Raw genomic sequence first — 14,148 nt, forward strand, 5'->3', positions numbered from 1 at the left:
AGCGGTGATGTTCATGTAGACAGCAAGTCACGCTTCCAGCACAGTGGGGCGCCTGCGCCACAGGAACTAGGATGACCCAACAATCCAACAAGGTGAGTGTTTGTTTTATTTTTATTATTTTTTTATTTTTTTTTATACACCCCCTTAAATGGGTTATCCGATGCCCGGCCCCCTCGTATAGATTATACTTACCTGTTCACGTGGGAGACGCTAGGTAGGCTCGTCCCCGTCGCGGCCTGCTATTGGCTGCTCCCCGTCGCCGGATGTTTAGATTCGAGCGACAGGGAGATGCAGCGGTGACCGTGCAATGGGCCTGGGGGGGGAGGGGGGGGAATGAATAACCCCTTTAAGGTTAGGTCATCAATTTTCTCAAGTGCTGAAAAAACATTAAAGGGAAAGGGAATCTGTCACTGTTTTAACTCGCTCCCAGAGCCCTGTAGATCATATTTATTGCATTACAGACATACCTTTTTGTTGGTTATATCGATCTTTGTTAACCCCTGAAAAAGAGCTTTAGTCTGATAAGCAAATCAACTGAAGAGAGCCCAAGGGGCAGTCCCACTGCTATTAGGATCGAGGCCTGCTCCTCCAGTCTTCATCTTCTCTCCACCTCCCTCTGCTCCTGACGTGAGAAACCCAGAGCTTGAAATCTTGCGCAGGCACATATCGCCCATCTGTTTGCGCCTGCTCCTTCTGTGGGCATTGGCGACATCATCCCTTCCAGCACATATGCACCCCATTTGATGACACCAATGCCCACAGAAAGGAGCAAATGGTGCAGACACAAACTGAGTCTAGGGAGGTGTACTGAAGATGGGAGGAGCAGCCCCCTGATGGGAGTAGCTGGGCTATGATGCCCCTTGGGTTCTTTTAAAGGGAACCTGTCAGCGGGATTTTGTGTATAGAGCTGAGGACATGGGTTGCTAGATGGCCGCTAGCCCATCCGCAATACCCAGTCCCCATAGCTCTGTGTGCTTTTATTGTGTAAAAAAAAATGATTTGATACATATGCAAATTAACCTGAGATGAGTGCAGCGTGAAGGAGCCCAGCACCGCCCCACATCCTCAGAATCTCCTCCTTGCTCCCCGACGTCAGAAAGCTAGAGTGCCGTAATCTCATGATGTGCGAGCTAGCGCATGCGCAGTTCATTCTTTGAGGCTGATGCCCGCACAGGGAAAGAACACTATGACGACACTGTGCATGCGCTAGCTCACGCATCGCGAGATTACGGCGCTCTAGCTTTGATGTCGGGGAGCAAGGAGGAGATTCTGAGGATGCTGGGTGGTGCTGGGCTCCTTCACGCTGGACTCCTCTCAGGGACAGGACTCATCTCAGGTTAATTTGCATATGGATCAAAGCGTTTTTTTAACACAATAAAAGCACACAGAGCTATGGGGACTGGGTATTGCGGATGGGCTAGCGGCCATCTAGCAACCCATGTCCTCAGCTCTATACACAAAATCCCGGTGACAGGTTCCCTTTAAAGAGGACCTTTCACCGATTTATGACAATGTGAACTAACTATACAGACATGTAGAGCAGCGCCCGGGGATCTCACTGCACTTACTATTATCCCTGGGCGTGGCTCCGTTCTCCCGCTATGCCCTCCGGTATCTTCGCTCAGTAAGTTATAGTAGGCGGAGATTTCAGTCACTAAGTTATGGTAGGCGGAGTCAGCCCTTGTTCTGCTGTAGCGCTGGCCAATCACAGCGCAGAGCTCACAGCCTGGGAGGTTCTTTTCTCCCAGGCTGTGAGCTCTGCAATGCGATTGGCCAGTGCTACAGCAGAACAAGGGCAGACTCCGCCTACCATAACTTTGTGACCGAAGATACCGCAGGACATAGCGGGAGAACGGAGCGGCGCAGTGCAGTGCAGTGAGATCCCCGGGCGCCGCTCTCCATGTCTGTATACTTAGTTCACATTGTCATGATCGGTGAAAGGTCCTCTTTAAGCTAATTTGGATATCAGATGTGGATATCAGAGTAAAGATCTTTTTTTTTTGTGGGGGGATGGGACAAAAATCAATATATCAAGAAAATTGTAGGACAAACCCCTTGAAATCCCAGTTGAGTGGTGAGAATCCTTGTGGTAATAAAACGTAATGAGCTCTTATTGTCCTGTATGACCATCTAGCTTGTAGCAGAATGAGGGATGTTTTCCAGCCTTGTGTAACTGTTGCATGATTATTTTACGTTGTGTAGGTTGCTGTTCCAAACCTGAGTGATGCAGTGAAAGATGCAGACCTCCTGGTGTTTGTCATTCCTCACCAGTTCATACACAAAATCTGCCATGAAATCTCCGGGAAAGTCCACTCGAAGGCCCTTGGGATAACACTCATCAAGGTGACGCTTTATTAGATTATTTAAGGTTAAAGAATTTCTTAATTTTTTTGTATTGATCAGTTGTCATCTGAGTGCCGAGACCCACACCGATTGCTATAGTGAGGAGAGGAAGCGAGACTGACTCAATAAACCTCTATGGGTCCGTTTGTCTAGATTCCATCCCCTGCATCGAGGAGAGAGCGTTCAACATATCCGCTCTTCTCTGTCCTCGTTTTGGTGACTAGGGGGGTCTCAACACTAAGACCCCCCCCCCCCCCCCCCTCACCGGTCAAAACTTTTGACGTGTCTATAACAGATCAAAAGTTTTATCAACACTCAGTGACCCTTTAATGAAAAAGGTGATGTGCATCATCTATCAGGTTTTGACTCCCAAAAATAAAGTTAAAATGGCTTCTAATGAATAAAACAAAGTTGTGAAAAATTACCTTTAGTTGACATTGCAAAGTGATGGATGGCATCTCTTCTGGCACTATGTTATGTTTCATCCTGGTAGTAGCAATTAAAGTGTCACACAGTTGCCAGTGATTAGCTCCCATGTTCAAGTTGCACTGGACAACAGATTGCTATTTTAACTATTTTTGAAGGCTAGAGTCTGTCAGCAGTTTTGATCATGCTAAACTGTTTACCGCACTAGGTAGGTGCTGGTGAGAGCAGGAAATCCACAGATTTCTGAAGCTTTTCTCATTGTAAGCAGTTAGAATATAAACTTTTATTCTGCTCCTCAAATGCTCAGGAGACAGTTTCACTGAGAAGTGCTCTCTGCATTGAACTGCTTTACAACCCCCTACCCAAATCCAAGTGAGAGCTGTAGCATTCAACCTGGAGTCCCCTACAGCTGCTATTCAGTGCATAGAGCTTGTCACAGTAAGGCCCCATACGAAGCTCTTGCAATAGGAGTATAAAACTTCATATTCTCACCACTCCTGATGATAAAAATTCCACAAAAGGAATGTTTGCCCAGCTCCTACCTAGTGCTGTTAACAGATTAACGTGGTCAAAACTGCAGACAGACCTATAATGGCAAGTTCAGGAAACCATATCCGCTAACCTTCCTCATCTAGTTCAAATGAGTGAGATATTTGCAACCCCATTCACTTGCTTTGGACTAAACTGCCCAGATTTTTGGCCATGCCTCTGAAAAAGCCGCAGAGTTCCAATTATTAGCCATTCTTTTAATCCTCTGTTAAATACATGTCAAATTTGGGGGGGGGGGGGGGGACTTTGGGCTATGGACCATAATCCTTTCAGCAGTTTTGAAGTATTATGTAGAAGACAATGTATAGTGTTTCCTCTTAAATCCCATCCTCAATACCAATTTTTTTTACTTGTAGTAGAAAATACAGGCTAAAATACAGAACCTGCCAGTAGTTGTGGATCCACATGATTTGACACTTGCTCTGCTTGTCCTCAGGGCATAGATGAAGGGCCCGAGGGGCTGAAGTTGATTTCTGACATTATTCGGGAGAAAATGGGCATTGATATCAGTGTGCTGATGGGAGCCAACATTGCAAATGAAGTGGCAGCAGAAAAGTTCTGTGAGACAACCATAGGTAACGTATCTATGGAAACTTATATGATGTAAAGCTCGCTGTTATATTTCTATATATGAGGCAAGATAAAATAGCTCAGGTTGTGTGATACAGTCGATGATGCATTAGATTTGTGAACACGGTTTCTTGTATGACTTATTTAATAAGTATTTCAAGGGGTTGTCTACAACTGAAATATGGATGACCTGTCCTGAGGGTAGTGGGGATATGACTCCCAGCACCCTCACCTGTTCAGCTGTTTGATGAGGCCGTGATGTTCAGGTGATCTTTGCAGCCTCTTCCATTGGTCAGCAGCTCTGTCCCATTCTGGTCAACGGAATTGAGCTGGAGTACCAAGAACAGCCCCTTGGAATATATGGCGGTATGCTTGATGTAGCTTGAACAAGCTGCAGCTCTCGTAGATTCCATTCAAAATGTTAAGCTATCTGACAGAAACCAGGGGGACCTCATTATAGTCAAGGGGGTTAGCCGGGATCATTTGATTCTGTCATTTGGGGAAACGTAACCTGTTGCCCACTATAATAGTTATGATACCCCCTTTGTCATGCTAAATGTCCTGACAAAGGGGGTACAATGGTTGGTCACACTGAGTGCTAATTGACGATCTAACAAGTTGATCTGCGCACCAGTAAAGGACTTTGTTTTTACATGGCCCGATGCATGTCTATGGGGGACAAACACTAAGCCGGATTCACACTGCCTTACGGCATAGAATGTCGGGAATTGGCCGGACACAAACCGCTGCACGCAGGGTTTTGGCTGCTTCACCGTTGGACCCCATTATAGTTAATGGGGCCGGACGGCATTCTGGCAGGCTTTTCCGGTCGGGATCTGTAAACGCTAGGGTGAAACTTTACATTCATTTTGCATATTGTCTCCAGCACATCCTGTGAACACAAGAGGTGATGTGCTGCTGACAATGATGTTTTTTAGATCTGCAAAAAAGCAGTGTTCACCCGACAAATGAGTTTCCTTGTTTGTTGGCAGATTGCTGCCATGTTTATAGAGGGCAGTGATCATGAGTTCTGAATCCTTGCTCGGCCTATTAGCGACCCATGTTGTAAGGACAATTAGATATTAGAAACTGTTTAGAGACCTGTTTTATCTAGAAAGAAGAATAGGGTTTTCTTTTTATATGTGGTGCTTTACATCAGAATACTTTGTGCTGGTTATTAACCTTATCGATGGCCCCACAACCATATAGATATGATACTTGCCATTTTTCCTTCAACCAGGTCTCCTCAGTAACCGCAGAACTTCTCTGAATAAAGCACAATTTCTGTATTTTTTTAACGGCTAATAAAAAAGACATTTCCAAATTATGTAAAACCTTAAACTATATCACCCAGCAGACAGAATAAGAAGCTATTTATATCTAATCAAGAGATTATACTCTACACCATCAGACACAGGGTCTTCGTTTGGCCATGCATAATTTTATTATATCTCATCCTAATGTCTCGAAAGGCGACAAATCTGAGACATAATGTTCTAGCTATCCAATTTCATGCTTTGGAGATCAGGTAATAATGTGACACCCATAAAATCTACTTGGGTATATTAATATGTATATTATGGTGGTCATTAAGACCTTTTCTAGGTAGTTGATGTATCTGAAAGCATGGGCTCTTATCTCTTTCTGCTGCATGTTCAGTGAGCATTATAATTGTGCCCTTCCTCTCTGATATGTGTTAAGTGAATGTTCTGCGGATTGTAAGATAAGTATGGCTTATGGGTCAGAGAAAAGTAACCGTAAGAAGCTAATTAATATCCATGAATGGTATTTGCACAGACAGAGACAAAATCGTGAGATGCGGCCATCCAGCTTTGGTACACATGTGAGAGCAGGGCATCTTTTCTGAAGACCCTTCAAATTTGTAATTTTGTAGGAAGCGAATTAAATATAAAGTCAGCTGTTGACACATTTGCTATAAAGATTTGCCAAAAATTGTCAATTTCAAAAAAGTTTGGACATATCATACATGACAGAAGTTTGGGTTGGTTGGGTCTGGGTGCTATGACTCCCCGCAACCCCCCCCCTCCACATGATCACTGAAATTAAGATGCAGGAACATTCAGCCAAGTGCTTGTACTCCTTTTGGCTGTGATTGACTGTCCTGGTTAGATGAGACAGGCCATCAATCAAACCTTTTTAACATGTCAGAATTTTTTAATTTTTTTATTACCATTAAAGGCCATTTTGCACAGGCTGCTAATTGGGAGAATAAATGTAGTGCAGAGGAGTTAACTTGAGTGAACGTGAAATATATGCAATTTTAATTACGGTATCTTACATCTGTTGGCTTAGTGTTCTTTTCTTTTTGGAAGGAAAGCTAATTTGAATATCTTTCAGAGAAAACCAAACGTATGCAAATTAGCATTCCTTCCAAAATGAAAAGAACACTAAGCCTGTCTATTGTTTTGCAGATTATGAAATAAAGTTTGATATTTTATTATACTAAGATACCTTGTGAATATTTTTTATAGGTGTTGTATCTATGCCAGCAGATGTAAGATACTTAAATTTGCATATACAGTTTCCAGAAAGGCAGAACATCGGTGGCTGGACTACAATACTCCTAGTGTGTACTTGTTGGTCTCCCTAATGAGAGAGAGCACCACAAGGCCACCCAGCTAACCAAGGCAATTTTGTCTCTGTACTCTTGTCCTATTGGAAGGAGAACTGGCTTGCATGTTTTATTCTGAGAAGAATTAATACTGGGAAATCTAGTACGCTTGACCTTTGGAAAGAGAACTGACTTACATGTCTTATTTTCAGTTGGTTATTATGCTTCACTCTCTCTCTACAAGAAATTTGGGTTTGTTAGAAAAGAAATTGGGGGGGAATTCCAAGTTGATTGGCTCTCATATCTAGTACTGGGCATTGCTCTGTTTGACCATGCTCAGTGATCAGCTTTTTTGTTAGCAGGTCTCCTCATTTACGCAAGCATAAAAATCATTGATGTGCTGCAGACGGTAATGAAACGGTATGTGCCTCAGAGAATATACTAAGAATTATTTGGCTGCATACAGGGCCGATGGTTGCTTTATGTAAATGGAGCTAAACTAGTGTTGATCGTTGTTATAGGAGGTTGATTGCTATATAACTGGAGCTAAATGAATACCAATCATCAGTGCAGTATGTGACCGAACAGTCCCTCAGGCACATACAGTTTGCATACTGCCAGCAGCACATCCCAGGTTTCATGGGGCGATGTACTGCCAACAGATGACTTTTATGCCCACTTAAAAGATGTGATCAATGACATACCAGCATTTGCTTGTTTGTCTGCTGATAGCAGGGAGTCTTTACACAGGGCAATGCTTAGTAACAAATGTTCTTTTGTCCGATCTTTGGCCTATATATCGAAGAGGAGATTTAGTTATTAATGTTACCGGTCTTCAGAATTCAGTTTTTTTTTTTCTCCTTTAATTAGGCTTGCATCCTTTGGCTACATTACCAGTGAATCTTCTAGCCAAAGGGTATAGTTAAGAAGGACATTATATTATGTTTACTGTTGTAGACCTCTTTCTTCTATATTAACACCTTTTATGTGAAAGTGTAACTGTACATCACCTGTGTGCAGTATGCCATGTTAAAGAGCATCTGTCGTCATGATCAACCCTATTAAACCAGGCATACTTGTTGGTAGGGTTGATCTTGGTGAGTTAAATGAGCCCTCTATTGCTACATTCGGATGGAGGGCTGCATCCGAATGTTTTCATGTATTCTTAATCAAATGAGGTGCTTGGAGCACTGAGGGGCTGACTTAGCTCCTCGGAGCACCACTTCACCTAATAGCTTGATTGACTGAAACCTCACACTTGCACTGGTGCGATTTAATCAGCTTATGCATATTTGATCTTAGGAGGCTCAACTCACTGAGATCTGTGCTATGCAAGCAGTGATGATATCAGTCTCAGGACATCATTGGCATTTGCGCAGTACAGATCTCAGAGCAGGGAGCACCTCCTGAAATCAAGAGGAGGCTCTGCCCTCTGAGATCTGCACTGCGCAAGCATCAATGACAGCAGTCTTTTCCCAGAAGAGATGACTTTCGGCTTCACTTCTAAATCAGTCAAGTTGACCGTCTTTTCTTGTGGGAGGAGAATGACGTTATTAGCGCTTGCACAGTCCAGAACCTAAGCGGGGGAGCCTCCTAAGAAGGGGTTTCAGGGCCAGGCATTCACACAGTGGGATTCCTGGCCCGGTCAATCAGGCCATGAGAGGAAGTGAAGCAGTGCTCCTAGGGGCTAAGTTAGCCCCTAGGTGCTCCGAGCATATCATTTGCATACCAATGAAAGGAAAGATTTTGCTGCAACTGTAACATCAGATTACAGCAACGCAAGACTCGTTGATTCAATTCACCATGATCAACCCTACCAGGCAGTATGCAGTATCATGATGACAGATGCTCTTGAAGACCTCTGTTGTGTACTTTCACACTTGCGTTGTTTCATTCCGGCAGGAAGTTCCGTTGCCTGAACTGCCTGCCTGATCAGGCAAACTGTATGCAATCAGGATCCTGATCAGTCTGAAAAATGCCTGATCAGTCAGAAAAATGCATTGCAATACCGGATCCGTTTTTTTGCTGTCATCAGGCGAAACGGATCCGGTATTTATTTTTTTCACATTTTTTAAAGGTCTGCGCATGTGCAGACCAGAATACCGATCCGTCAATGCGTCAATTTGAATGCCAGATCCAGCACGAATACATTTATATGGAAAAAGTTCCGTTTTTTTGGTCGGAGATAAAACCGCAGCATGCTGCGGTATTATCTCCGTCCTGAAAAAGTCAAAAAGACTGAACTGAACTGGATTGCTCTCCATTCAGAATGCATGGGGATAAAACTGATCAGTTATTTTCTGGTATAGAGCCCCTAGGACGGAAAGTAGCCTTAGGCTAGGTCTACACGACGACATTTGTCGCGCGACATTTTGTTGCACCAATGTCGCGCGACAATTTTTATAATGGCAGTCTATGGTGTCGCACTGCAACATGCAACATGCTGCGACTGCGACGCAACAGTCGCAGAAAATCCATCGAGATGTATTTTTCTGCGACTGTTGCGTCGCAGTCGCAGCATGTCGCATGTTGCAGTGCGACACCATAGACTGCCATTATAAAAATTGTCGCGCGACATTGGTGCAACAAAATGTTGCGCGACAAATGTTGCGCCCTATTTGTCGCGCGACTTATTGTCGCACCACAAATGTCGTCGTGTAGACCTAGCCTAACATACACCCTTCCTCTGGGTTTATATTTTTGTCTTACTATAACCTTTAAATATAACCAAATACTAAAAATAAAAAACAACTTTCCTTTCCCAATTTATCATATTAAAAACATAAAATAAAAAATAAACATAATTGGTATTACCACCTCCGAAATTGTCTAAACTACTAAAATGGTGCCATTAACCCCTTCCTGACATCTGCTATATATGTATGACAAGTACACCCCAATAACGATGTTGGGTGCAAGAGCAGCTCAGCTAGCACAGTGCTAGGGATGTATCCAGTCAGATAAACTTTATAAAATGCCTCGTCATGAACACATATGCATCCCAACATGCAATATAAAATGTTATTCCAGCAATGTATAACACGATAGAAAAGGAGATGCTAAAAACTGTTTTATTGGTGTTTTCTTTTTCTTTGTTCAGGAAGTAAAGTAATTGAAAACGGGCTTCTGTTCAAGGAACTTTTACAGACCCCAAATTTCCGTATTAATGTAGTGGAGGATGCTGATACTGTGGAACTGTGTGGTGCCTTAAAGGTAATGTCTACTAGAAACTAAGTGTGTGGGGGGGGGGGGGAACTCCAGAATAACTGCCATTATTTTTCTCTTTCTTTTTTTGCCACCTGTGGCTTTTGCTGTGTTTTTGTGGGGGTCTTTTTTGTTTTTGTTTTTTAGAAATGTATATTAACCAGGCATCCTCAACCTGCGGCCCTCCAGCTGTTGTATAACTACAACTCCCACAATGCCCTGCTGTAGGCTGATACCTGTAGGCTGTTCGGGCATGCTGGGAGTTGTAGTTTTGCAACAGCTGGAGGGCTGCAGTTTGAGGATGCCTGATCTTAACAGTAGCATTTTCTTCATGGAGTTTTCCCCCTATAGAGAAGATGATGTGAAAATGCCTGGAAGTGCTACAGCATGCTGCGTGTTTTTAAAAGAAGTCAGAAAGACGAAAAGATGCCAACTACAAAAAATGCCACCAAAAATGCAAAAGTGCTGGAAAAATGCCAGTAAAAACTGTATGTGAAAGCCGCCTGTAAAGAGGGTTACCAACTATAGTGATGATGTATTGCTAGCATATACTGGATATGTTCCTACTGAACAGATTGGCTGGCAGAACAGCTGTAATCCCTTGACTGCCGGTGTATAAAAGGATCTGGTTGGTGAGACTGGGCATTTGTGTCCACTGGCAAGTATGCAACTCCTGATAAATACAAGGATAACAGAATGGTTTGGATAAGGCCTCATGCACACGACCAGGTTTGTTTTGCTGTCGGCAAACCATGATACAAGTGTGTGCATGCCTCCTATTTCTTTTTCCCCTTCTATAGAAATGTCCTATCCTTATCCGCAAAATGGACTAGTATGGGACCTATTTCGTTTTTCTAATGGGATGGAGGCATGGACATACAGATACACGGATACGGACAGCACCTGTGTGGCCGCATCTGATGCGCAGAAGAATGTGGAGCAAAAATACGGTCATGTGCATGAGTTCTCCAAATCGCCACTGCCGGGTGCAAACAGAATACCCACCGGGGTCCGGACAGAGAATCTCGCCATTTTTGTCAGATCTCCATGCCGCAGATGTGAAAGTAGCCTTAGTCAGACACCACTCCTGTTTCTGCAGGCAGACATGACTCACGCACTTCATTATGCACATACGCCCTCAGTGTTTTACCAGTTTTGCTTTATATTTTTTTCTTTGCTGACTACCATTTGTGAAGTCTGTCTACTTCTTAACATGAAAATGTGTCACGCAGGCACGAATGTATCTTGTGAGGACCCTGCAAAAACAAATGTGCACATGCTTTCCTTTCCGACAATATGCGGATCGCTAGCGGAGGAGGCTGGTGCATTTACATGTACCGATCTCCGCCAGAGTATGGGGAGAAGCGATTGCTAATGCCATCACCCTTCCCCATACAGACTTGTGTACTGCACAAACAATCCAATTACCCGGTGAACAAGCGTTTTGCTCGCTCATCAGGTAATCAGCGGTGCATTTACACTGCCAGATCATTGCTAATGTGCTTCCCGTTGCCGTATTGCGGACCGCATTTGTGGATCCACAATACACGGGTGCCGTTCCGTGGGCATTCCGCATCATGGATGCGGACCCATTCACTTGAATGGGTCTGCAAATCCGGAGATGCGGAATGGTGAGGAACGGAAGCACTACGGAAGCCCTGTACTTCCGTTCCGCAAAAAGATAGAACATGTCCTATCTTTTTGCGGAATGGCCGGATTGCGGACCCATTCAAGTAAATGGGTCCGCGATCCGCCGCGGTTTCCGCACGGACTGTGTTTTTTTGCATTGCGGGCCACAGCACGACCACTGGGTGCACACGTTCGTTTCCAGGGGGCCTTACTATGAACGCTCGTTAGTAATGATCTGTTCAATTCTTGACCCCGTGTAAAGGGTCCTTTAGGCCAAGGTATCTGGGAAGCAACCAGGCTGGCTGTTAATGTGCTGACACAAGCTTTCAGAATTTGCTGGGATGGCCATGCCAAGCAGTGGAGGAGGAACTATGGCCTCCTAAATGCTGAAGCTGGAGAAGATTCAAGTTAGGCTGGCCTCAGAGGAGGTGGAGAGGCCTGTAGATGAGGAGGCTTCTGACTAGTTGGACAGGGGGAAGGTGAATGGTGGGAAAATCCTGGCTGTAGAACCCTGTGGTCTGGCACTGAAGAGCCCCCTACCCACCTCCCAGGAGTGTTATGGACTTATGTTGCATGATTTTTTAATTTTTTGACCCAGCTTTAGGTGGATAGATCTCTTGATACATATGTAGTTGGTTATTGCCATGAGTCCAAATGGCTGATCCTTGTTATTAAATTTAATATGTGTTTGGAACCCTTGATCAATCACTTTGGCCAATCTCTTCAAAGTTTTTTGATCTAGCGATGATGATGGCTTGTGTGTTCCTCAGCAATTGTTCCTGGCCATAACAAAATGTTTTTCAGTGACAGCAACAGTAATTCTAGTTGCACGAGTAGTGGCTCCACAGATTCTGGTTTTAGCAGTGAAAGGTTGGCGTATTTTAGTTCAGAGTCCACTCGGTCCAGATATGTAAAAATATAAAACTGCCACTTTTGTCATGCTGCCACCCAAAAAGTGAAATAGAAGTGATTAAAAAAAAAAGTAGTATTTACAATAAAAACTACAACTTCCACTGAAAAGGTTGTGGCTTACAGAATATAGCAACACAAACAAATATCACTTTGGTATCGCTGTAATCATTTTGGCGCACAGAATAAAGCCTCGTTCACACGTCCTTGCCTAAATCCGTGAAAAGGTGGTCAGCGAAGCCTCTGTGAAGCTGACTGTGAAAGATCTGTGTGTTCATTTTTTGCTGACCGTGTGTCATCCGTGTTTCGCTGACGCTGCACAGCTGAAAAATAATTTTCAAAGCATTTCTTCCTAATGATCCGTGAAACGCGAATGGCGTCCGTGTTTTCCTTTACAACAAAAGAATATTTATGAACAAATGAAGCCCTAACCAAACCGCAGAAAGCGTAGAAAATAATACGCCGGTAATAACCCGGCCTCTAGTTCCTATTACACTGCTGCAGCTATCTGGTGCTAGCGTTGCACATTCCTTACTCCGCTCCTCCACAATAATGGGGCTCTATTAAACCACCGATTCCCTCGCCTGAGGTATTCAGCTCGCATTTTTCAGACCTCTAATGTACAGTACATAACAAACATATGTTATTTTTAAGCCTTGCATTTCCATTTAAATCCTTACCCATCCACCATTCTTATTACCTATAAAAATATTAAATTGCCCATTCCCTAATGTGCCCTGATGTTCTGTTTATCTGTGTGTTTTGCCATTGCGGTGTCCCTCCTTGCTACGGACACTCGTTATGGGCCTTTATACGCTGACTTGTAGCTTTATGCTGAACACCAGAATTGCTTTTCCCTCATTTAAATGCAGCACGTGTCTAGGAACATGGGAAGTAGGAGAGAGGATATCCATGCTTTTGGTTGCCTTTTTTTAAACAGTTTTTATTGTTATTGTAGAGCGTTTTTAATACACTGTGAGTTAGGGCTGGGTGATACATGGGGGGGGGGTGAACCAAAATGCAGCCTGAATAATTAACGTAATCTTGTCCACCTAGTCTAGGTGTTTGTGTCAGGCTCCTCCACTCACTTAAGCTCTGGCTGGCTTTTCCTACTGCTCCAACTCCCTCCGCCACCTCCATCGTTGGGGCTTATGAACATGACCGCAAAACACGGATCCGCAAAAAACAGATGACATCTGTGTTGCATCTGTTTTTTTTTTTTTTTTGCTGATCCATTATAACAGTGCCTGTCCTTGTCCGCAAAACTGACAAGAATAGGACATGTTCTATTTGCATTTTTTTCTTTTGCGATATGGACATGAAATGCACACGGAATCATCTTTTTTTTTTTTTTTTTTTTGTTCAAGCCCCATTGAAATGAATGGTTCTGTATATGGACCTGTAAAAATATGGAACGAAACGGAAGAAAAATACGTTCATGTGCCATTACATCGGTTGGCGGTGAACTATGGGGGGGCCAAATGAAATAATGGTTCATTAATTGTAATCAAGTTAAAATGTTGAATTAATCGCAATTTAGATTTTAATCATAACAGGCCTAATATCAGTTACCTGAAACATATTTATTTGCATTTTGCACTTAGAGGTTTTCTTCCGGGTAGGTCATAAATATCTGATCGGTGGGGGTCCAGCACTAGTCATCCCCACTGATCAGCTGTTTGCAGCATACTGCTGGAGCCAGAAGCGGAACGCTCCATCCACTGTGTAGTGGCTGTGCCGCCATAGAGTAGTTCAGCTCCCAAATAGCCACTACACAATGGGACAGGGCCTACGTCTTCCTCCTCTGTCCGCTGTTAAAGGGGGTTGTGCTGTGTCAGGATAATGATGACCTATCCACAGGATAGGGTATTAGTGTCAGATCGATGGGGGTCTGTATGCGTCCTTTTCAGTGTTTTGCTGCACGTCGTCCATCTTATAGCGGTGGT

At 43.7% G+C, this 14,148-nt stretch overlaps 1 protein-coding gene across 1 annotated transcript in view; it reads left to right on the forward strand.

The window, feature by feature from the left end:
- The window catches only part of GPD1L (glycerol-3-phosphate dehydrogenase 1 like), a 45,227-nt gene that overhangs the window by 16,047 nt on the left and 15,032 nt on the right, over positions 1-14,148 (forward strand). Inside the window, exons 3-5 of the mRNA XM_040433373.1 lie at positions 2,203-2,343; positions 3,755-3,893; positions 9,561-9,673. Coding sequence (XP_040289307.1) covers positions 2,203-2,343; positions 3,755-3,893; positions 9,561-9,673 — 393 coding nt within the window. The remainder of the gene's footprint in view (positions 1-2,202; positions 2,344-3,754; positions 3,894-9,560; positions 9,674-14,148) is intronic.

This window comes from Bufo bufo, chromosome 5 (genome assembly GCF_905171765.1).
Source record: "Bufo bufo chromosome 5, aBufBuf1.1, whole genome shotgun sequence".
NCBI classification, from domain to species: domain Eukaryota; kingdom Metazoa; phylum Chordata; class Amphibia; order Anura; family Bufonidae; genus Bufo; species Bufo bufo.